The sequence below is a fragment of the Neolamprologus multifasciatus genome, chromosome 18 (assembly GCF_963576455.1).
Source record: "Neolamprologus multifasciatus chromosome 18, fNeoMul1.2, whole genome shotgun sequence".
Classification (NCBI taxonomy): domain Eukaryota; kingdom Metazoa; phylum Chordata; class Actinopteri; order Cichliformes; family Cichlidae; genus Neolamprologus; species Neolamprologus multifasciatus.
In genome coordinates, this window is record NC_140456.1 from 17,906,414 (window position 1) to 17,930,449 (window position 24,036).

At 40.3% G+C, this 24,036-nt stretch overlaps 3 protein-coding genes across 6 annotated transcripts in view; 2 read left to right on the plus strand and 1 right to left on the minus strand.

Annotated features, from left to right (window-relative positions):
• The window catches only part of LOC146497705 (phosphatase and actin regulator 1-like), a 51,391-nt gene extending 50,287 nt beyond the window's left edge, over positions 1-1,104 (minus strand). The window contains exon 1 of the mRNA XM_085139251.1: positions 900-1,104. Coding sequence (XP_084995377.1) covers positions 900-1,011 — 112 coding nt within the window. The 5' untranslated portion in view covers positions 1,012-1,104. The remainder of the gene's footprint in view (positions 1-899) is intronic.
• A 491-nt stretch (positions 1,105-1,595) lies between these two features.
• Positions 1,596-7,202, plus strand: LOC146497706 (NAD-dependent protein deacylase sirtuin-5, mitochondrial-like). Of its 3 annotated transcripts, XM_085139256.1 has the most exons (10): positions 1,596-1,706; positions 1,990-2,015; positions 2,855-2,959; positions 3,271-3,404; positions 3,608-3,833; positions 4,507-4,594; positions 4,702-4,755; positions 5,538-5,661; positions 5,821-5,936; positions 6,218-7,202. In XM_085139256.1, coding segments are annotated over exons 2-10 (921 nt in total). In that variant the 5' UTR covers positions 1,596-1,706; positions 1,990-2,014; the 3' UTR covers positions 6,291-7,202. The 3 variants fall into 3 exon arrangements, with proteins under 3 accessions (XP_084995382.1, XP_084995383.1, XP_084995381.1); XM_085139257.1 differs by lacking the exon at positions 1,990-2,015 and having other exon boundaries at positions 1,601-1,706; XM_085139255.1 differs by having other exon boundaries at positions 1,654-2,015.
• Positions 7,203-20,963: 13,761 nt separating this feature from the next.
• Positions 20,964-24,036, plus strand: part of LOC146497707 (adenylate cyclase type 1-like) — a 35,619-nt gene continuing 32,546 nt past the window's right edge. The window contains exon 1 of one of the 2 annotated variants that reach the window (XM_085141836.1): positions 20,964-22,397. In XM_085141836.1, coding sequence (XP_084997962.1) covers positions 21,789-22,397 — 609 coding nt within the window. In that variant the 5' untranslated portion in view covers positions 20,964-21,788. The remainder of the gene's footprint in view (positions 22,398-24,036) is intronic. The other variant, XM_085141838.1, reaches the window with a different exon arrangement.

The following is a 24,036-nucleotide window of genomic DNA, read 5'->3' on the forward strand; positions in this document are numbered from 1 at the left end:
TTCAGTTAATGAGACCAATAAGAGAAAACCACATTTTTTTGGCTGTGATACAAAACAAGCTATCAAACATCCTTCATAGTAGGCTGCTAACTGGCGTGACTGTGATGAGATCTGTCGCCGAAACAGACTGTTGGATGCAGCTTTGTAGTGTATCATAATCACACTGTAGTGCAGAAGATCTGAATCCGGTTGACTCAGTCAGCATAAAATGCCAAATCACCATGGTAACAGGGGATGCAACACACTTCGCACAGGGTGATGGAGACGGGAGACTGTTCGCCACCAGCATCATCTCAGATCAATGACAGCTGTTAATAACGCAGTGATTAGAATCCGAGAAAGAGAAATGCACAAGACTCCGGACATCCCACCTGATTTTTTGTGCACCACAGCCAAAGCTGGGGCTACTACAGGGTCACGTTGAAGATGGTTTTTTTTTTTCATTATTATGTAACTGCGTTGAATTACAGTGGTAGCAATTACCAAACGCTGACGAAATCAAAATTCACACGAGACTGCTATTTAAAGCTGTGAAATAAATAAATAAATAAAAATGTAAAAATCTGTATATTTTCTGTATTCTGGAGTTTGCAGCGGACACCATGCCTCAGCGTTAGTCTACAAAGTTGCATAACATTTCACTCACATTTCTCCCTCCCTTTAAAAAATATCTAAAGCTACCCATTAACAGATTTTGAGGATTAAATCCCACACCCCAAAAAACTGTCCTACAAATCCACACATTCTGTGGAAGCTCATTCGCATAAAAACAGGAGCGTATTTTAGACCGTAATCTCCTCACTCCACCCACATCATTCAACGACATCTGGAAAGGGGGGCAGAAAAAACATCCAACAAGAAGATCTGAGAGCATGACAGCTGGATGGATGTGTTCTTACCTGTCCGCATGCTGGAGGAGAGTCGTGCTTCTATAAGATATGGTGTTTCACTCTTGGAGCGGAGTCTCCTTATCGGTCTGCGGTCTGTGCTGTTGGCTGGAGTGGTCGCCATCAATTTTCACCCAGTGTCCAGTGGAGACTGCTCTGGCCGACTGGGGGCAGATGCAGAACCACGGCCACTCTCACACGCTGGGAGGTAGCTATTGATGACGGGAAGGAGCGAGAGAGCGAGAGAGGGGGAGAGAGAGAGAGCAAATGAGAGAGAGAGAGAGAGAGAGGCGTTGGTGGGTTATGACATGTATGCACTACACAGTGCGAAGGGATATATAAAGCCATGATATGATCATTTCATTATCATTGATCAATTCAGATTTTTTCACATGTAAAAACTGAAACATATAATCTCAAATTAGAAGAGATTAGGACTTTATAGGTTACAATGTATACAATTATATTACGGTTAAATACATTTGTGCTGTATGGAAATTTTTTTTTTTTCGAACCAAAATAATTACTAATAATATATCTGAAATAATCTTATTTGATAAAATCTCTATCCGTTTGTCAGAGCTTTTATTTTTTAAGCACAAAAAGTTGAAACCACTGAATCGTTAAACATGAGAATGAATGAATCATCTTGAATGAACTGCAATTTCGCCAATGCGCCAGCAGGTGGCGCTCACGCTCGCGAGTACTATTTACGACAGTTTGATACGTTTACGGCTGCTCCCGATAATCAAGCGCACAGGTAAACAAGCAAACTCGTTGTGGCACTCTGCTCTGGTAGAAGGTTTATATCGCAGCGAGGTGAGCACAATAAATGTATTGTAGCAAGTTTATTTAAAACACGCTCATATTTGTAGTATCAACAGATACATGTTCGGATGGACTGGCTACTTCCTGCTTATTTGACAGCGAGCATGATTTGATCCCTGTGGCTACTCCTCCCCTCGACTTTAAAACGAGTACATGTCGACGCAGCTGATGTTTGGAGTTTGTTAATGAGTTTGCAACTCGTTAGCTGCAGTTAACAACGTCTTCTTTTCATTAATTCCTTGGCTGAAACGCTTCTTTGGGTTATTTTTGGAAGAAACGGAGCGACAAAGAGCCGCAGCAGTAAGTAGCTGTAACGCGTACTCGCATTGTGCAAAATCTTTATAGCCTTTAACGCCTAGATTAGCCTAAGCACCTTTTGACATGTTTTTTGGACATCTCGTTAAACCTGTTTGAACGTAATAGGTAGTTTATTCAGGTTAAGGGGCGCTCACTTTTGTCATTTTCTGTTATTTTCCATTGGCCTCAAAGTAGGAAGAACTGGCAACCTTCTTTGGGTTTAATACGCGACATTCGCGTGTCTTATCGGGGCCTAAAAAGGCAGGCTATCTGAGTTACTTTGCAGCTGCATTCATTTACGTGCCTTTTTTGTATTTATATTTCAATAGCATATAAAGCAAGACAGGCCCTGATTTTTGCATTTATTGCCCTTTCGGAAGCGCCATTTGTGTCTTGTGGCGACTGTCAGATAAATACAACTAAAGCAAAACAATAAGTGCTGCAGCAAAGTGAGCGACACTCATATCAACTGGATTTGTTCATCAGAGTTATGCTACAAGGTCTAAAAGACCTTCCTCCTGATGGCAGTAAGATGTATTCATCATGTGTTGTGACACATCACAGAGGCTGTCTCACCCTGTCACACCACCCAGGACTCCCAAAGTTGCATCATACTGTTTTGTTGCTGACCTGTAATCCATGTTTACGTGGATTACACCACTTAACCACCAGCTACACATGCACTTCCACTCACTGATGTGCTATGATTTAGATCAAAACCTCTCTTTTATACTGTGCTTAAACGGTGACTCTTACACTGTCCCTTCAAACAACTTGTTTGAGCATGCGGGAGGTTACACATTGGATTTTCAGCCTTTTTCTATCTTTATCTGGTCTTCCAGTGACAATGCTTCTCCGAAATCGAGCTGTCGTTGCTCTTGGGCTTCGAATGTGCTCCTCTCATGTGACCAAAGGACCGCTGGCTGATGCAATGAAACACAGCTCAGGTAAAATGAACACGTGTGCATATTACTACATAGTACAATGTTTGAGTTACATAATTCGGTGACATATAGAACCCGAGTAAGAAGTGAGTTCATGAAAAGCAAACAACTAAATCCTGATGCACTTAATTAAGAAGTAGGAAGTGCATCACGGTAACTGAAGAGAAGACAGGCTGCTTGATTCTATCGAAATTAAAATTATTATGTTTTCTTTCTTAACTCATCTGGGTATCATCATTATGTCTGGAGGGTTTCAACGCTTGCATTGTGCTTTCTGCTCTGATGTAAAAGTAGTTTTTATTATATTTTCCTAGACATGTCTGAATTCCGTGAGGTGTTTTCCAAAGCCAAGCACATAGCCATCATAACAGGAGCTGGTGTAAGCGCAGAGAGCGGAGTACCAACCTTTCGTGGAAAGAATGAGAAGTGGAGGAAGTGGCTGTCTCAGGTAACTGATAAAGAAGCAACACACACTTTTACATGGATGCATTTTATTTTTTGTCTTTTCTTATTTCATTTTTTTGTTGTTTTTTAGGTTGTATTTGTGTTTTCACTTCCAGTTAAATATGCCTTTGGATTGTGCATTTTGATGGCAGCCTTCTGAGCTTTAAAGTCTGTGCTTAAAACACAACCATGTGGATCTGTCCTCAGGACCTTGCAACGCCAGAGGCCTTCTCTCGCGACCCGTCTCGAGTCTGGGAGTTCTACCATTACAGAAGGGAGCTTGTGATGAACAAGAAGCCCAGCGCTGTCCATTTGGCTTTAGCAGAATGCGAGGCTCGGCTGAAGAAGCAGGGGCGCTCTGTGGTCATCATCACTCAGTGCATAGATGACCTGCACCGTCAGGCTGGGTCCAAACATGTGCTCAACGTTCACGGTGAGGAGCAGAGCAAGTGACAACAGATACAAAATGCAAATAGCAGCTGTTTAATTTCATTACGTGCAGGATTATGCAAAAACTACCAGGAGGAATTATGTGAAACTTGGTTGCAAGCTGGAGCATGACAGCATGCCTTGGCAGAGAACTGCACTGTCAGAATGGGCTTGCTGTTTTTGTGACTCATTACCTCCATGTCTAGCTTTGTGTGCTAATATTAAGAGAATTTCACCCTATAGGTATCTTCAGTTTCACACTCAGTTTTAAGTTCTGAAATTGAACAACTTTTCCAGTTTGTGTTAACAATGTACAGTCATCCTAAAACAACTCCTTGTGCAGATATTAGTGGAAACTTTGACAGCGCTGTTGTGGTTTTGCTGGGATATGGAAAAATCTGATTCATAGTGGTTGGTCTCTCAAGCCCACAGATTTAGTCAGTAATTTAATGTCAGTGGAGAAAAGTCCAAGAAGTGTCCTGCTCAAGTGTTAAGTTGGCCTTTTAGAGGAACATTTTGTCTGGCTTCTCTATTTTCATACTGTTTTGAGGGTGGCCAGAGTGCTAAAACGTTTGACTCACCTGCTAAAATGTTTCTTCTGTCTGTTCCCACGAGATGTTTTCTGTGATCCCAGCACTCTAATGTGCAACAGTTGTGTTTTCTGTGCGTAACTGCAGGCAGTCTGATGGAGACGCGCTGTATGAGTTGCGGTCATGTGTCAGTGAACAAGAGAAGCCCCATATGTGCTCCCTTAAAAAACAAAGGGTAAGTAACAGAACATTTGAAATACCAACTCTTCCACTGATCAACATAAACCTCCAGCATGGATGGATCACTCTTTAACCCACAGTCTTTGCTCTATTAATGTGCAGTGACCCTGGCCCAGATGTTCCTGATGCCCAGATTCCTGTGGATAAGCTGCCAAGGTGGGATTACTTTCATGCCATATTAATAACACTGACAGACAGATTTGCTAAGCTTTTTGTTTTGCATATACTGTAGTCGGTCAGACGCAAAATGAGTTTCCTCAAATTCTGCATTCTGCACCAGTCTAATAAGCAAACCTATTCTAATTGCATATGATTATGCAAACACTAAGCAATTGTCAGCTTTGCTGTTTATGCACTGTGTGACGTTTACATATTTTTGTGTAATTCTGTGTGGGTAACCTCACCGGGAAATCTTTCTCCCCTTTTGAAAAGCATGTGCTTGTTAATATCGAAACAAGCAAATATCGAAAACATGGAATCTTTTTAATAAGAAAACACAAAAGGTACGAAAATGCACACTTAAGGGAAACATGCCATCTGCATTATTGTGAAGGTTTAGGTTACCCATCATCTCCACCCACATCCTGCATCTCTTTGAGCTGCTCCAGACCTGCAGGTTTTTCCTGCTGAATGAGTTTAAACTCAACTCCTATGTTCCTGTTAGTCAGATCAGTTCTTCCACTGGGGGGCAGCAGTACGCTATAAATACTTCAAATCCAGTTTTGCTTATAGGTGTAACTGAAAATATGGCTGAAAAGTTGCACATTGACATCTCCTGAGAAAACTGCAAATTCTTAGATTTTATCATCTTTAATTATCAAGCATTTGGCTTTTCTGGCCACATCTTTGTCAGTGTGGATAGAATTTGAAAAAGTATGAGACCATTAACATGAGGACTTTATACTGGAGGACATGAGGTTTTATACTGCTCTTTGTAGGTGTGAAGAAAGAGAGTGTAATGGTCTGCTGAGGCCCAATGTGGTGTTTTTTGGGGAGACGCTGGACTCTCACATTCTTACCAAGGTGGAAAAAGAAATTGAAACCTGTGATCTTTGTCTCGTGGTGAGTCATTTTAATTTCAATATGCACGTGTGATAGATACTGTATTCTTCCTGTGTAGTATTGTCATGTAACACAATATTTGCTAAGAAATTACTCGACCTGTGTTTTTCCCATATAAGTTGCCACTGGAGGTCATTGTTGATTGTTGTTTTCCTATAGGTGGGAGCATCTTCTATTGTTTACCCAGCAGCCATGTTTGGCCCTCGTATTGCATCCAGAGGTGTTCCAGTGGCGGAGTTTAATATACATACAACACCGAAATCAGAATATTTCATGTAAGTCAGTCAAATAACTCAGTCCTCATTAAATAAGATGAAATTAGACCACCTACATGCCCTTTAGACGTACAATTCTCACCTTCAATGTGTGTCTTTCTGTGTGTGTGTGTGTGTGTGTGTGTGTGTGTGTGTGTGTGTGTGTGTGTGTGTGTGTGTGTGTGTGTGTGTGTGTGTGTGTGTGTGTGTGTGTGTGTGTGTGTGTGTGTGTGTGTGTGTGTGTGTGTGTGTGTGTGTGTGTGTGTGTGTGTGTGTGTGTGTGTGTGTGTGATGTGGCACAGGTACCATTTCCAGGGTCCATGTGGAACTACACTGCCTCAAGCTTTGGCACAACATGAGTCAGAAGTTTTTTAAAAAAAACACCGACTTGACTTTTTCAACATCAGTTAGATTCAAAAACCAAAATAAAACCTACAAGCCAGTGCAGCCCAGACATTTCTTAGCAATACTCCAAATCTCTTTAAATCAGTGTAGCTGTTAATGTGCTTGGTGGAGGTATTTTGTAAATCATTAAGCTTCTTGACAATTTTTGAGATGAATTTCTTAATACTTGAAAATGTAGCTCACTAACTGGAATCAGATCATGATTTTTTTTTTTTTTTTATGTTACATGATATCGTGTGAACTATGCAGCTTAAAAAGGAAAGGGAGGACATGCATGTACAAAACAAAAACAAAAGTCAGACATCAAAGGGTATTCTTTCATAATAGATGTTAATGAGAAGATCATAAATGTTAGCACTGTTGTTCTCTAAAATGAAGCTCAACATATTACTTCTGGTAGAGTATTCCACTTTTCTCTTTCTACTGCACAAAGAGATGTACAAATCATAATATAATCTAGTGCCTTTTCAGACTGTTTACACAACCTTGACCAAATGCTTGCTTTAAGTTTCAAGTACAAATCTTTCAATGTTACAGAGATTTATTCCAGTGTACAGAGTTTGCTGTTGACCAAGGACAGAGAGGAAGTGAAAAATTCAGGTTATGCCTGTCATTTACTTTCTATGCTGGGTAATTGTGTTTATTATGACATGGGTCTTGTTATGTTACATGGATTATCCATCATGCATTTGATATTTTCTATATACTTCTCAGTGTCTGTATTACAAAAAGATGTATGTGTTTCATCTCTTGGTGGGACGTGTCTAAAGAACAAAAACATCTTCTTTGTCCAAAACGATACGCACAATGTGTCATGATGTATTCCAGTAAGACTGCCGATACCTTTATTAAAAAACTCAATACAATAAAACACTAAATTGATATTTGGTGAGAGCTTATTGTGTTGATTTTAAAAAAGTCATAAATGTCTTTGGTGAATGGTAAATGGGCTGGTTGTTGTATACCTGTTTCTACTCCACTCGAGCAATGTAAAGCCTTGCATTTCAGTCAGTGGTGTTGAAGATATTGTCAAAAATGATGAAACTAGGAACACAGTAAAATACCATTTGTATCTATTTTCCTAGCAAAATACAAGGAAGCTACTCTTGCAGAGTCCTGCATGTGCAGAAAGTGAACAGTAGATGCCAGCGTGTAGCTTTCTATCTCAGATGTTGCTTACATAGTGATGTATAATTCTGCACTGAGAGGGATAGGGTGGGGAAAAAAAGGCCTCTCAGATTCTGCTCTTAGCATGCATGAGTGAGAGGAAATGCAGATTTAAGTACCCCTAGGCCATCAGTGAACCCAGAGTTGTTACGGCTGAGCTGAGCTGAGGAAACGATATCGAGCTCAATCATAATGCTGCTGAAAATGGAAACTGTTTCAAGTGGAAAGCAAGGCGACACAAGGTGGCCTCTGTTGTCCAAGCTGATTTCTTACAGGGATCTTGATAAATTGCATGTTTTAAGACTATTATTAGAATTAGTGTGTCTTTGTGTTACTTTTTTGTTAGCCGATTGCTAAAGTATATTTTTCCTTGTGTAGTTTTTATTTTTCCCTAACTTTCTCTTGTTCAGGCTATGACTCATTGCATCATGCAGTGTTTAACCCCATAAAGCGAAGTCAACCTGCAAACACTAGTGACTGTTTACAGAGATGCTTTAGACATCTACCTACAGAAACTATCAAACACGTCATCAAAAGAACCACCGCAAAGGCTACAAAACTGTTAAAAGCTGCTGTGTAACAAAAGTCTCTTCTCGCTGCTATGTTGTGATTTCCCAGGTTTGGAGACACTGGACATGCATGCTACTGGAAATGCTTCTCAAGTGTTTTATCTTCATTTACCGACTGGGCTAACATTGTTAAGTCATTCAATGGAAATGAGAAAGACAGAGGGTTAGGAGTCATTCAAATTAGCTTTGGAAGGTTGTGTTCATTAGACACTGTTATGTTAATATGATGACAGTCATAAAAAGAGTTATCCCAGGAGAGTGTGTGTGTGTGTGTGTGTGTGTGTGTGTGTGTGTACGAATGTAGCGCCGAGCACATGCGAACTCACACAGGTACGTAATCTATCTTTGGTGTCTCAGGGGAGGCTCTTCGGGTTAGTTCATTTCATGCACGCTGTAGTTTCAGCGCTGATTATAAATTTTTTAGTTCACACAGCATTGCAGCACCGCAAACCCAAATATAAAACCACAAACACACTGCAGCTGGCCCACATTGGTTAAAGAATAATAATAAAAAAAAAAACATCCATAATATCCTCCCTCCCTCCCTCCCACTGTGCTGCTGTTGTTCATCAATTAGCATCTAAAATCAATTAAGCATATCAACTGTATCTTTTAATATATGTCATCATCACCATTGCCATGATTAGATTTCCTCATTTCCTTTTCTATTATTGGTAGCCCCCTTTAAGGAGAGGTAAGGCCAGGTCCCATTTGTCATCAGGAGAAAAGTACATGGAGAGGCACTTAAGAGAAATCTCAACTGTCTGATACAGTCATTTCTGGAGCTGATGTGAGTGAGGCTGCCAGAGAGAGGACAGCTACTCTGCCAACTCCTGCAGCTCATTCATGAATGCAGTGGGCAAGAGGAAAGTGTGGAGGTGGAAAGGTTCTTGACTGCTCCAAAAGCCTTAAGGTTAACAGACTTGCCATCTTTGGTGGAAAGGCGGGAGATGTTTCTCTGTCTCTGAGCGAGAAGGCAGGCTAAGCCAGTAGATGGCATGTATGCAGTTGGATCTATAGAATGACACAGTTTTGATAATTCTGCCTCTGTAGGCAGCAGAGTGCTTAAGAAATAAATAAAATAGAAGAGTTATGCTGCTCCCTCGTATAAAATGCTCTGCAGCTGCCTTCAGTTGCTGCTTGTTTGCCGGCTTCTCATTCAGTTTTCTCTGTGTTAACTGAAAATCGTGCTCTGTTGGTTGTAATCAGATGACTGACTTAGCCAATAAAGAATATCTAATTTCTTTTGCCTTGAGAAACCCATTTGTGACCATCTATGAAGCTGCCAGTTGTGCAGCTTTTGACTAAATCTGAGCAGAGAATATAACCCTGCACGCTTCAGAATGTATCCTGCCACTTCTATAAACAGACACATCATCAGAAAGCGCTATTTGCACTTGCAGTCATACATACCTGACCTAACAGTATATAGCCACATATTGCTTTTAATGAGAGGAACTATATGCATGATTGAATCCATAACTTGTTTTGTTGCAGTCTCTGCACATGAAAAAAAAAAGATGTTTGATTGGCAGCTGGACTAGTGTTTACATGTGCTTGCATCAGAGGTGTAAAGCGCCTGAGAGAGTGTGTCTTGTACTGTATTTGTGCTGGTGTGATTTTCCATTCTGTATACATGCATATGACAAGAGGAAGTGTCAGACCAAACCAGGTCAGGCTGGTAGAGGAGCTGTGAAAATTGCACAGAGACATACTGTACCTTTACAGTTACACCGAGCTTGTCAGTGTTAGGCATGACATGACTCATTCTGCCATTTCAGTGTCCATTTTTTCCAAAGAACTTCTGTTTACATATTGGTTATGTAAAAGGCATTGCAATATTAAGTGGGCAAGTCTTAAAAAAGTAACTACATATTAAAGGATCTATTGTTTATAAAGTTAAAGCTATATAGGATGAATTGTAAAAACATGGCTGCCCCAGCACAAACTAATTACCAACATAAAAACTGACCAGTTATTTTCTTACAGTTAAACAGTTTGTCATAGTTTTTCTGGCTTACAAACTCTAGATTTGGTTTGATACAGGCTTCTTGACAGACCTGTAAAATATGTGTGATAAAATAAACCAGATATTCATTTTAGGCAACAGATTGGGGACTATTGGGTACAAAAACCTTGTAATTGCTGTTTATCCTTGCAGTATATACAGTATATATACAGTACCTCCAAACCATCTTATTCTATGTCTAGGTATGAATTGCAATATATTATATCCCAGGCTGAATCAGTTTTGGGACTCCTGCATCCAAAATTTTCTTGACCATATATCACAAATAGATAACTGGATAAGCATTCACGCTCACATTCACACCTAATACAAATTTTAAAGTCACAAAATAACATTGATGTCTTTAGTCTGCTGCAGGGAGTCTGAGAAAACCTACTCAGACAAAGTGAGAATGTGCAAACTTCACACATAGTTTTGCTTTTCTAAAATTTGTATATAAATGATGTTTCATGATATGAATGTAAAATATACAGTTAATTTTTCTGTTTCTGTATCCCAACAACTCAGCTTGCAAGCTGAGTTTCGAAGCTAAGTCATAATAATAATGGATTGGATTTATATAGTGCTTTTTCAAGGCACCCAAAGCACTTTACAATGCCAGTAATATTATTTTTGAATTCATTTATTCATTTCAGTTTAGTTTCAGTGAGTTTCCTGAGTGGATTTATTTATTTTACTTTGGATTTTTTTAATTGAAAATATTTAGGTTAGTTTAGTTTTTGTTTTAGTTTATGTGTGAGTTTTTTGACAGTACAAACTCACACTCATACAGACATTCAGTCTCAGTAAACATCTGCACCAAAGCCTCTTCAGGTTGATTGTGTTGACAAATTGTATCACACTGACACCAAAGACATTCCCTCTGTATATTTATTTTGTTTTATTTTATGGCTTTACGATAGCGTCTCACCTCACAGCAAGAAGGGTTCCCTGTTTGAATCCCGACTGCTGCCTTGAATGACATTCAGAGGTGTTCTTTGGATGTTGGCTTTCTTTTGTTTCACTGTCTGCTTTGATAATGTCGAAATTTCACATTTGGACACATCACTCCACAAAAGCTGTTGCCACTGATTTTTCAGTCCAGTTTTTCTCTAATCTGGCATACCTCATCTCACCGTTCCCCTTCCTTAGAAATGCCTTCTTGACAGTCACCCTTCCACTGAGACCATTTCTGATGAGGCTTCAGTGCACAGATCAACCAGATACATCTCTCAGGTCCCGCATCCGGCCTTTTTCTGGATGACTTTCAGATACTGTCCATCAGTTGTAGATATTTTTTTAGGTCTTCCATTTTATTTAGTCATATATTAATCTCCTTACTGTTTCCTCTTCCTATACATTCCCTGAGTTTGGCTGAAATAACAACAGTTTGCAGATAATCCCCCTGTTGCCATGATGGCAACTATTATCATGTGGTAGATTGTTGCTTCTCACCCTCCCCACATCCTTTTGTGATAGACCCACCCACTTTTGGCCTAAATCTGATATCCCCAAAACCCAAACAAACAATAAAGCAAAATGAGTGGAAAAGATTGATACTATTCATATGCAGACCGAGTTGTTTTTCCCAACAACTCAAGCACATCCCTGAATAACACTGGTGCTTCTAGGTAGCCTGATTGGGAGGGAGTTGTTGTTTGAAAAAGGCTGAGATAGGGCTCAGGTGCAAGCTAATCTGCTCTAACCCTGCACTAATTAGGATCAAGGCAAGCGGCCACTTTCTCCTAGTTATTGATCACTTGCCCCGCCTTGCACAGACAAGTGTATGGCTCCTATGAGAACAGCAACACAGGGCGCACATAAGAGGAAGCTCTGCCCTCTCTGCCCGCTGAATGTTGTTTGTGTCTTTGAAATTCAATATCCAGTTCCTATTCAACATCAAGCCTTTCGAAGTGTTGTTGAGTCTCATCCGTTAGGCCTCCAATCAGCCAGCTCTGTTTTGGCCTGTTTCCTAGATCAGACCCACTCAATATTCACTGTATAGGTGTCTGTTGACCAGCATCACAGGCATCTCTGTCTCTATCGCTTATTTATGCATAGATCTCGCTCACTTTTCTCTCTCTTCACAGATTTAAAATAGGCTTTGTGGTGACATACAGCACACATGTCTAAATCAATATGATGATCCCTTTATTGTCTTCTTGCTACTATCTGCCCAAGATTCTTTGATAAGGAGCTTATTTTATCTTTAAGTCTGTACATTTGGATATTTCACTTAGTGTGACACACAAATACTTTGACTACTTGTCATTTTACTACTGATCTATAGTTTTTATAAAGACTCGTGGAAAACAGACAATGAAATCTGCTTTTGGTCTGCTTCAAGGTCTCGTGTATAATGAATGCTGCTAATCTGTCATCAAGATTTATTTTTAATTTTAAAGTTGTGGGAAATAACTTTCATTATTTCACTGTTTACTGGTACAATATGGTAATGCAAACTGACACAAGGTTTTAAAACATGTTCCCAATGATCTGAAAGTACCATGAAAAAAAAAAAACCACGCTATTGGAAAGACTACATTATCTGAACAAACAGGGGTGTTTTAGTCATGTATTGTGTGGTGTGGAGGATTCTTACCAGTATTTCAGGTGTTCTTACTTTCATTTTTGCTGCCAAATAAAGGTCACCGGTGTTCCCAGGCCACATGTACACACTGAAATGAATGTTAGATAAAATGAGAAAAAGTTCAAATTAATGCAACAGATCCAACACATGAAGTGACTACTTGGTTAGCTGGCTCCGATGCTTCTGTGTTTATATATTGTGTGTGTGTGTGTGTCTTTATTTTCTTTCTTGTCACTGATCTTATGCGCTGCATGGAGAACACTTCAAGAGCTCAAAGTCGGCGAGGCACGTGACCCTCTGGAAGACCGCCATTATTGGAGGCGACAGGGCACGTGGACTAGACGCAAACACACACTTGTTGCCTCTCCCAGATTACTTGAACTATCAGAAGCTTTAAGAGGATTTCACAGTGGGAGCGTGCTGGACTTCAATCTCATGGACCTGATGGCTATTGATCCATGCTAAGCTTTCACACAGAAACACACTCGTGTAACAGACACAGCTGTTACTTCATGGCTTCATAAACAGAAATAAATGGTTTCTAGTTGTCAGTACTTCAGTATCTCTGTGGTTGCCTTCTTTCTCTTCTCTTTCCTTTTACCCCCTCACCAGCAGAAGTAGAAAGCTGCCCCTCATGGAAGTCTCTTCCTTCCCACTTTTGTAACATTTGTAGTCACAGGGGAATGTTTGATTGGTGGGGTTTTCACTAAGGCCTGCATTATAACACTGGATTTCTTTGATAAACACAAAACATCTGAATAACAGTTCATACACTATTTAGGAAAAACAAAAGAATAAAAACAGTGAGAAAATTAAACTGTCATTTTCTATCCAGCCCACCCTTTAAATAAATCAGTCCCTCAACAGTATATGCATGCATATTAGCAATGCTGATGTGAGCGGTAGATTAGAAAGGTGGTGTCTGTAACCACGGAGACACTGAAGGAGTACCTCAGATGTGTAGGTTGATAGGTAAAGGGCTCGAATTAGAAAGCTGACATGTGAGAAAACAGGATATGAATGCTCTTTACAGGCAAAGGCAGGTACTGCATTGGCATTACAATCATTGCTAGTACATTATGTTTCATAAGCTGAGGATGCACCTTTAAGTTTGAAAAATAATGATAAGGAAAATTATCCCTAGACAGGCTTCAGCCAAAGAAGAGAATGGATGGATGTTTGGAAATCATTCATTGTTCTATTTTATCCTTGACCTATATATATATATATATATATATATATATATATATATATATATATATATATATATATATATATATATATATATATATATAAGTTATTGTTACTGGAAGAAAATATGGAAATGACATTGAATTCAATTACATTTTAGAACACAATTCTAAATGAAAATAAAACAAAATAAGCTAAAAACTGTAGCGAGAGGAGTGGTCCTACAATCAAATCTGAAATGCTTTGCTTTAGGACTCAATCACGCAGGGCTAAAAATCAGTCAGCCACCTCCTGGCAACCACCTATCGCTAGGGAAAAATCTGCAATGACTGGATGGTGAGTGGTTGCTTGCGAGGTGAAATTGGTTGCAAAGAGGGTGGTGCACCAAAAGGGTTGCTAGCAGAATACCACGGTCACCAACTCCTTCAAAGTAAAAGCTGAAACATGTCTTTTTGGGTGTAGTTTGCAACTGTTTGCAGACAAGTCAGCTTCATCCCTGGAAACTACACCTGATACACCTTTGCAACCAGTTTTACGTTAGCAGCTGCCAGTAATCACTCACCAAACTGTATTTTTACATTTTTACAACAGCACATGTAACCAGTGTTGGGGAGTAACGGAATACATGTACCGCCGTTACGTATTTAAAATACAAAATATGAGTAACTGTATTCCGTTACAGTTACCGTTTAAAAAGGTGGTATTTAGAATACAGTTACTTTGTTGAAATAAATGGATTACACGGTGGTACTTCCCTGTTTCATATTGTGGCGGGTCAGGACTGTTTGGGTTTTGTTTGACAGCTAAGTTCTGTTGTTCCAGGTGGCAGCGTTACGGTTGCCATGGTTACACGGTGACGCTCTCTCTCTGGGTGTTTCCTGGGTGAGAGAGGCCTTTTTGTTGTTGTTGTTGTTGTGCTAAGCTAATATGCAGAATGCTAGCGGTATAGCTCTAAAGAATGTAGCATCATGGGCAGTGTAGTCCGTGCTGCAGGGAGAATGGATGCCATACCCGTTACGTGTCTGTGAGCGCGAGGAGGGAGAAAAAGGAAAAGTAGGAGCTGTCATCGAGCAAAAACGGGAGCTGGAAGCATGTAAATATAATAATAACCACTGCAGCCAAGAAGAGTGCCTGACGAGCCCAGTTGTAAGTAAGCTATTAAGACTGGACTGTACACCGTGTTCGTGTTTTCCTCAAAAAACAATAAGTTCCGTTGGGGCAGCCTTTCAACTCCTCTCTCTGTCTCTCGCTGGCAAAGTTGACCCAGACAACAAAGTAAAGCTAGTTTTCGGCTACGAGCCCAACACAGAACCCAAGGTATTAGCCAGAGGTCCCTTTACTACGGTTCGGAGCCGCGGACCTTCAGTAACAGTAATAAATCACAGCAATAGTACATTCATGTAGTTGTAAACAGCATGATAATATATTAAATAATCCAAAGTATTCAGAATACGTTACTCTCATTGAGTAACGTAACAGAATACGTTACAGAATACATTTTGGGGCATGTATTCTGTATTCTGTAATGGAATACATTTTAAAAGTAACCTCCCCAACACTGCATGTAACATAGACATAGTTTCCCAGTCAGATAAATGAAGCTGATTATTGACAATTAAAAACTCCACTTTAGCTATTGAAAGTGGCTCATGGTCAAATTAGCCATGCATTTTACCTGAATCTTTGAATCTCTCCATCTATTTTCTTACCATGTTAATTTCTTCTTCCTCCGTCTCTTCTTCATCCTTTGTTGGGAGTGCTGTCCCTCCTTCTGCACTTCTCCACAGTTGTTGCTAGCAGCAGCAGCCTCCTGTGACTGTTAGGGCTGGTTATTAGTTGCTGCTGGTGCTGTTGTTGACGGTGAAGCAGCAGCAGCCCGACAGCTAACATGCCAGTTAATTTGACACATTTTGCTGCATCTATTTTTAGTTTCTTTTTCTCACTTAGCTTTTCAGTTCCAACTTTTTGGTACTTCTTCCACACTAAACTCTGTTCTACAAGGTGCATGAGCACACAACAGAGATGTGATTAGGCAATACAGGTAAGTAATTAAAATGATCAATGTGTGTATCGTAGAATACACAGATTTCCCACGTGACTGGCAGTCTAGATGGTTGCAGACTCGTCTCTAGGCCTTAAATATTTTGCACAATTATTTAGTTTTCTAAACAATGACTGCAAATAAATTGCTATTTTAAAGCAAAACTGTATTAAATGGCTGTTTCATTTTTTATTATTAGGATACAGTCAAAAACAGTGGTATTGCTGTCAGTGTGATGGCAAGCACATCAAGAAATGAATCATGTTCAAAGCAGTTATATTGCTTCTGCATTTATCTCTTGCGGCATGTTTTGGAATGTGTTGAATGACGGATAGGTTTGTGGATTTTTCACCCCCAAGGCCAGTTTTGATTTGGTAATTATTAGTAAGTTCTGTTGCTGCCGGAGGTCACGTTTGGACACATTTATTTTCAGCATTTGTGAAAGCTAGCTAAGTTGTGGTTAAATTTGATTTATTCATTGTATTTTATTTCATGAAAAAAGGAGAAGAAATGCATCTGTGACCAAAAGCAATGAAACAAAATACCACGCAGAGAAGTCCTCCCAAGATGTAGCAGTTTCTCTGATGTAGGCATGCATCTGAATGACAGAAAAACCTGCTGTTTTTTTGTTTATTTGTTTTTTTCTTAGCACATTTTAATTATGGCTGACATTTGCTAATTGACAACATGCATTACCGGTTCCTTTTGGCTTTCTCTTGGCTATTTCACTTGCTGGTGCTGAATTAGTGTGATTGTTATAATAAGAAATATCATGCAGAGAAATCTCATTCTGTCCCTTTTATTTTGTAGCTTGCATATTTTTCTTGTACAGTTTTTAATTCATCTTTTCTATCCTCTTGTCTCCATTCTGGCCCAAACCAGCAGATTCTGAAAACCCAGCTGGCTGGAGAATTAAAGGCTGTGGAAATCTTTTTGCAGCTTTTCTTGAGAGAGTGAGCGAGAGAGACAGAGCCAGAGTGACATTTCTCACCATTCGATTTACAAGAGAAGCCAAATATGAGGCGTGGATCAAAGTGTCTGTATAAATTCAGCCTGCTAAGGTTCATGTATTCTATAGATGAGCTTTCTAGAAAGAAGTAAAACAACTGACATGTGGTGGAAAAGATTTTAATTGCTCCAAAGAGCTCAAGTTGCCTAGTCATCAAACTGTTATTCAGATGACAATTTTGCAATGTAAATATGTCAGCTGTTTTATATCATTTCTGATACTCAGCTGTTTCATGTCTTGCAGTCTGAGGTTTGTGTGTGTGTGATGAATGAGTAAGAGCCTGAAACAGAAAGGCAGGCAGAGGAAATAAAAGGATTTTTAGTAAAGAGACATACAGCAGGAAGCTGGCTACTGTCTCCATATCTGATGCCCTTGCAGTACAGCCTTGTGGCACGAACTCCCAAAAGACCTCTTTGTTCTCAGAAGATGAGGGCTAGCAGAATGTGACTGTGCACTTACACCTGAAGCAATCAAAAGCAGAGAGAATAACACATTTATACCGCACGATGGCTCTGCTCTCATCCTACAATATACCTGGCACAAACAGGCCAAGAAGTCCTCCTGGAATACTGCATGCCTTCAATCAGATCTAAAGAAAGTATAATTGTATAAGCAAGAAAAGAAATATATCCAAACCAGCACATGCAGCTCCATGAATAGAAATCAAATGTTGCTGATTTTTTATTTTGTTTAAATGCACTGTGCCTTATTTGGCTCTGAACACCAGCAGTGCTCATCTTTTAGATTAATTTAGGAGGTGCTGCTCAGCAGAAATTGAAATACAGATCGAGGTGACTACAGAGAAACTGTGCCAGATTAACGAGCTTACAATCGTGAAGAGAGACTATGACAAATAATCCCCATCTTAACAAAATTCAGATAGAGTCAAAACCAGTTAACTGATGTGAATCATAGAGTCTCGGTGTATGTAGTGGATTGTGTAAAAAAAAAATAAAAATGAAAGTACCTTCCGATTATGATCCACCATGCAACATCATGTGGAAAGCATCTGATTGGCAGCAGCTTCATTTTTCAACACGTCAAACACATTGCCAATGCAGTAAAAGCATACGTGGACAGAAAACATACAGTAGAACACTATCATCATGCCTTTCCAGAACCTGGACAATTTTATTGAAACAATGTGGGATCATCTCGCCAGAGAACGGAACAACAGATCATCATCCAGAGAAGAGCTTTAAACATCTTTGAGGAAGCCTGGAAAACTATTCCTGAAGATTAGTTAAAGAAATTACAATAAATCTGCACTAACAGAGTTCAGACTGTGTTAAAGAACAAACACAATCATAGGAAATATTGTTTTTCAGTGTCATTAAAATACTACAAATGTTGCCTTATATGCTACATATCCATTTATATTTCTATGTTTCAATAATTCTCTGCAGCTATTTCCCATTTTCCAAGCACAATATAAAGAAATGAGGGGTGACTCAAGACAGAGAGAGTACTGTAGCTTCAGCATTTATCATCTGTGACTGTAAACACTTTTTTTGAGAGGGGACAAATCATTCTAATGCGGATCCTTCTGATGAAGGATACGCTTGTGGACTTTTTCCTCAAGTCCAGTTTTGATTTGGTAATTATGTGTGTATTGTGTTTTCAGCCCTGACAAATGGAGTTCTGCAGGTTCCTGCTCAGGGCTGGAATTGCACTCATTTCTTTTAAGTTTATGTGAAAGCTAGCTGACTCGTGGCCATATTTGATTTATGCTGTGTAATTTATTTCATAAGTAAAGGAAAAGAAACAGATTGATCACCGTGTGTTGAACGCAATGAAACAAAATACCATTCACAGAAATCTTATATTCTCGCTTCATCTATTTTGTATATGCCATATTTTTCTTGTCCTTCCAAGATTGTGGGTGTTTATCTGAGGGGAATACACACCTGAGTGGCAACTGCGAGAAAACCTGCATTTCTTTTTTCTTGGCACATTTTAATTATGGCTAACATTAGCTAATTCATGACATGCACTGCTTTCCCTCTTGGGTGTCTTTTAGCTGTTTCATTTGCTGGTGTTGAACCAATGTGTCTGTTATTACAAGACCACCAATACGTCAACCTCATGTGAACACTGGTGGGATTTGCCAGATGCTTAGCTATCATGGAAGATGATCTTATCTCAGCATGTGCAAACAAGCACTGAGATGGACTTTTGTTATTCTTACTATTGTTATTATTCTTTCTTTCCCCCTAGTGGTGTGTGAGCATTTTATTTGTACATTCTGAAAACACCTGCCTAAAAGCAGAAGCCTAATCGGAGACATTGAAGGAAGGAAGCTATACAACTGACATGTGGCAGACAAGCGTTTAACTGCTCCAGAGATATGAAGCTGATGAGTCATCATCCTGTTAAATAACAATTTTGCAGCATAAATATGTCAAATATATAACAATATAATGCTGTTTCACATCGTTTCAGATGACAAGCTGTTTTTAGGGGGTGGGGGAGGGGGGCTTATGTGATGATGGTGTTAAAGAGGAAAAATAGAAGTATTTGGAAGAGAAGCAGCAGGAAGCTGGCGTCTGTCCAATACCCTTGGAGTGCAACTTTGTGGCGTGAACTCCCAAAAGACCTTTTTTTGTTCTCAGAAGATGAGAGCTGGCAGAGTGTGACCGTGCACTTAAACCTGAAGCCATCAAAAGCAGAGAGAATAACACATTTAAACCGCATGATGGCTCTGCTCTCATCCTTCAATATACTTGGCTGCAAACAGGACAGGAGGTCCTCTTGGAATACTGCAATCCTTCAATGAGATGCAAAGAGATCCGTACAAATCTGTGTCAGACAAAATAAATATTTGGAAACCTGCACATGCAGCTACGCAAACAACACGGATGTTGCTGATTTTGGTCTTTTGTTGAGCGCACAGTTTGGCATTCGCCTCAAAGAGACTGTGGCTATGCCATGCAACACTGAAAAACTGCAGCCCTCGCTATTGTGATTAATTTAGGAGGTGCCACACAAGGAATATTGAAAAATTGATTAAGGCAATGACATAAAATCGGTGCCACTTTAATTACACTCTAGTCAGGAGACTGTAAATGATGCCACAGTTTTCTCTCATTTGCAGATCACCTGTGCGAGAGACGGAAGCTGACAGCCGACACACAGCAATGTGAATGTTTTTTTGTTTTTTTTATATGTGGGAGCTAATAAAAGCTCAGTAAAAAGGGAGTAAAAGCCTTGTAGATAAGACAGATTATCAGTGTAAAAGCAATGTGTCCTACATCTGGTGTCCCATATCTTCCTCTCAGAGCAGCAGGGACAGATAACACAGACATGAGCCTGGCAGGTCCCCAAGAGGGAAAGGTGAACTCTATTGTTATGCAGACAGCTGTTTGTTCATTTAGTGTGACAGCAAGGAGGCTTGTTTAAGATTTCTCTTTAGCTAAAGTTTAGCCTAGTTCAGTTTTAGTCTGTGTCAAGTTTGACTTGGTAATCAACAAAACCTGATTAAACCTGAATATTCTATATCATCAATTTCCAGGTGACATTTTCCAAACCTTTTTGGATTTCAGAAGCTTGAGCTAGTGATTCTAATTATGTTTTTTTTTTTTAAACTAATGACCAAACATATCAGCTCCAACACCTCATCTGTTTGCAACAAATTGTCTACTTCCATGTTGCTGGTAGCACAAGTCTTTTATAGAACATTGTTTCCCTTTTTGTCTCAGAATTTAGTAGGCTGCCAAATACTTTACTGCTCTGTTTCTATTTTCGCCCCATCCCTTTCACTCTCTCCATCTACCTGTCACACTGTATATAGCTGTGCTGGATCAGTGAGAGCTAGAACACTAACAGCTGAGAGAGAGAGAGACACACACACACACATAGTGAGAGCTAGGGAGGTGGAACAGAAGGCATGTGAGTGTCCTGGTAGCATGGTAGAGTGCTGGACTTTGGCACTGGCCATCAATCTGTCACTTTCTTACATCCTCTCTGGTACCGACGGGTCATGGCAATGGCAGCCTGTGACGGATGACTAATCTTCTCCTGGTAATGAATGAGACACCACCCCCCTAAATGCCAAAAGAGTGCTGATTGTGAGGGTGGCTGCCTCATGGCAATACAGGAGTCTTATTATGAATGCTATGCAATCATGTTACTGTGTCTGTGCCAACCAAACGCAGTAGCTCCCAGTTCATGAGAGTATAGTCGTGTCTCGAACACAGTGACGTGCGGTAGCGCTATTAATTGCGCTTCTTTCTCTCATCTTCTGTGCTTGTGTGTGAGGGAATTAGGCAGAGGAAGGGAGCGCGTAAATGAATCCGAGCATAGCAAAAGTCACTGCACGGGCTTTAACGATGGAAACACGTCGTGTGCAGGTGGAAAAAGGAGACGTTGCTGTTAAGGATGATGCATGTGCTGTTCTGTCAGGCTGAAGGGGAGCTCTGTAGCCGCGCTAGTCAAATCGTCTTGACTGCGTGTGTTGAGTAGCTGAGACCTGTCTTATCTTCACCTCATAATGCGCAGGCGTGATCCTATCTGAGCCCCGCAAAAAAAAAGAAAAGAAAAGAAAAAAAAGCTGTTACCGTCACAAGTAGACGACGTGCTCTTCAGTGGTGCTCAAGCGAACGCTGAATTCTTATTATAGTAATTATTTTTTAGTAGGCTACATGTATATGGCACATCGCCTGGAACACTGCTGAAAAATGAAGATTTGCTTGCCAGCTAATCTTTCCGGACAGCACAGTCCAACCTGTGGATAGTGCCGAGCGCGTCTGTGGTCACCGGCCAGTCTCCTCCGCTATCTGGGACGCTCTGCCTTGAGTCTGTTGTGCGCGTCTTTTTACGTTTGCATCCCGGGGTCTGTGTCGGCGCGGGATCCGCTGTTCTGTTTAAGCTAAGCTGTGAGCAGGTATTCAGTTTATGAATGGCACTGACATGGAGGAAATACCGTTTCAGAAAGTCAAAACCAGGCGGAAGAGAAGTCACTGTCCACCGGGTGTCCCTTTGACCACCATCGTATGCGAGGACGAGTTCGACTGCAAAGAACTCGAGTCTCTCTTCCAGAACTACAACCTGAAACTGGAGCAGACGTCCACTCTCAAAGCCCTAGCCGTGCTCATATTCTTGTCCTCGACGCTGGCTGTGGTGGAGTTGCTGTCCGGCCCCAGCATCACCATCTCCAAGGGGTCCCATCCGGTCCACTGTGTCATCTTCGTGTCCCTGTTCATTGTAACTAATGTCAAGTACCTGCAAGTGACTCAGCTCCAACAGATTGTTAACCTGACGCTGCTCTTCGGGTTTACTTTCTCCTTCCTTTGCTGTCCCTTCTCCCTGGGCGCCATGGGGCTAGAGCCCCCGACGTCCCCGGAGCAAGGCATGTGGCAGCTCATACTGGTCACCTTCGTCGCCTATGCGCTGCTACCTGTACGGACGCTTTTGGCTGTTGTGTTTGGAATAATGGTGTCCATCTCCCATTTGATTGTGACTGCCACTTCCGTCACAGTGAAAACACAAAAACTATGGAGAACAGTAAGTACATGTTGCACATGATTATGGTGCCTCTAATACTTGGTAACCTTGAAGCTTATATTATTATGCGTGTGAATATAATAATCTATTCGTATGAGCTACACACTCCTGGAGTAGCCCGTATTAGGATATGAAGCTCAGGTAGAGAGAAGCAATTTAGATGTCAGTTCAGCACCAGGGATAGCTCCATGTGGTAAGACTTGATGGGCTTTGCTTAGGTTTTAATCAAATCCGGCAAAACAATAACACGATCAAGACAAGTTAGAGCATGTTTGCTCTCATAAGACAAAAAATGTTGAGAATTTGTAGCTTTATCTTGGTGGTATGCAGTGGAAGTGAATGTAACGGTGACTATCAGTTCACATAGTTTTTCTCCCTCTTCCACACAAATTCCATGCGTGTAACACATTTATGATATTTAGTGGTGTTAGGCTACTGTATATTATAGTGTGGTGAAACCAAGACTTCCCTGCAGGCACCCTGATTTAAAAATATATAGTAAAGCAAAACAGTCTACGACTGTTTTCTATGGGATATGATTCAATCCCAAAGAAGCAGGTCAGGAATGAAGAACTAGAGTGACATCCTCCAAGCACCAGAAGTAGGGCAAATTGGAGGGACAAGCACACACACGCATAAACACACACCCACCCACACACAGAGGAAGACCACTTTGACTACTCTACATATGCTTCCGTAAAGAAATAGGGCAAAGTCATGCATGTCATTACAGAGCCGGAATAGAAATTGGTACACCGCTCTCTGGAAATGTATAGCTTTTGTACCTTTTCCTGTCACAGTCAGACACATATGCTCACATTCCTGGCTGTCATCACCTGTGGGAAAATAAGATATGTCACATCAGTCAAAAACTACCAGGGGTATAATGGAACATGTCTGCCTACGTGCAACATATGACATGAATATTGGGCATTTCTTGGAAGTGAAACTGAGATTCTGTCGTTTCATCATGCTCCCAAATGATGACAGCCTATTTACAGAGCTTTGTTTTCCTGTATGTAGGCTATGCGGTACCTGCATAGCCATGTGAAGGACACTGCTAGCTGTACTACCGGAGATAGCTAATCCATTAAGCTTAGAGATGAGCTGTGTGGCATGACCCTGCACAGTCCAGGCTTGCAACAACCACCCACCTAGGTCCCACGCACTCAGCCTGCGGTTGTGTCTACTTCTACATGAAATACCTTATTACTAAAGCAAGTGTTGACTATAATTTCAAATGCACGTTATTGTAGGGCCTCTTTTGTCTCATCATGCATCAGGTCCTTTTAGTAGCATAATTTATTCATTGTTGGTAGTTTAAATACCATAAAATGTTAAATGTGGTATGGGTTTATAGCCTTACCTATCTAGATAAAGCTTAGATTACAAAAACAATAAAACTAAAAATAGGTACTTTATTAGACCCCATTGAAAGAAATGACAAAAATATAATTGTAAATAAACTCAGCAATCATTGGCATTTTTACTTATTAACTTATTGCTACTACTATTAATATGAAGTACAACAGCAAAAAAAGAAAAGAAAAGAAAAACCTAAAGAAAAGGGGAGGAAAAAGCATTGCAGATAAAAACCTTGTATTGTATTCAGTGAATACCTGTATGCATCATAATGAGA

What these genes read in the sequence shown, in the direction of transcription:
- LOC146497706 (XM_085139256.1), top strand. An exon ending in CCTGTGGATAAGCTGCCAAG is followed by an intron (nt 4,756 to 5,537) that starts GTGGGATTACTT and finishes TGCTCTTTGTAG; the next exon opens with GTGTGAAGAAAGAGAGTGTA. An exon ending in CCGAAATCAGAATATTTCAT is followed by an intron (nt 5,937 to 6,217) that starts GTAAGTCAGTCA and finishes GATGTGGCACAG; the next exon opens with GTACCATTTCCAGGGTCCAT.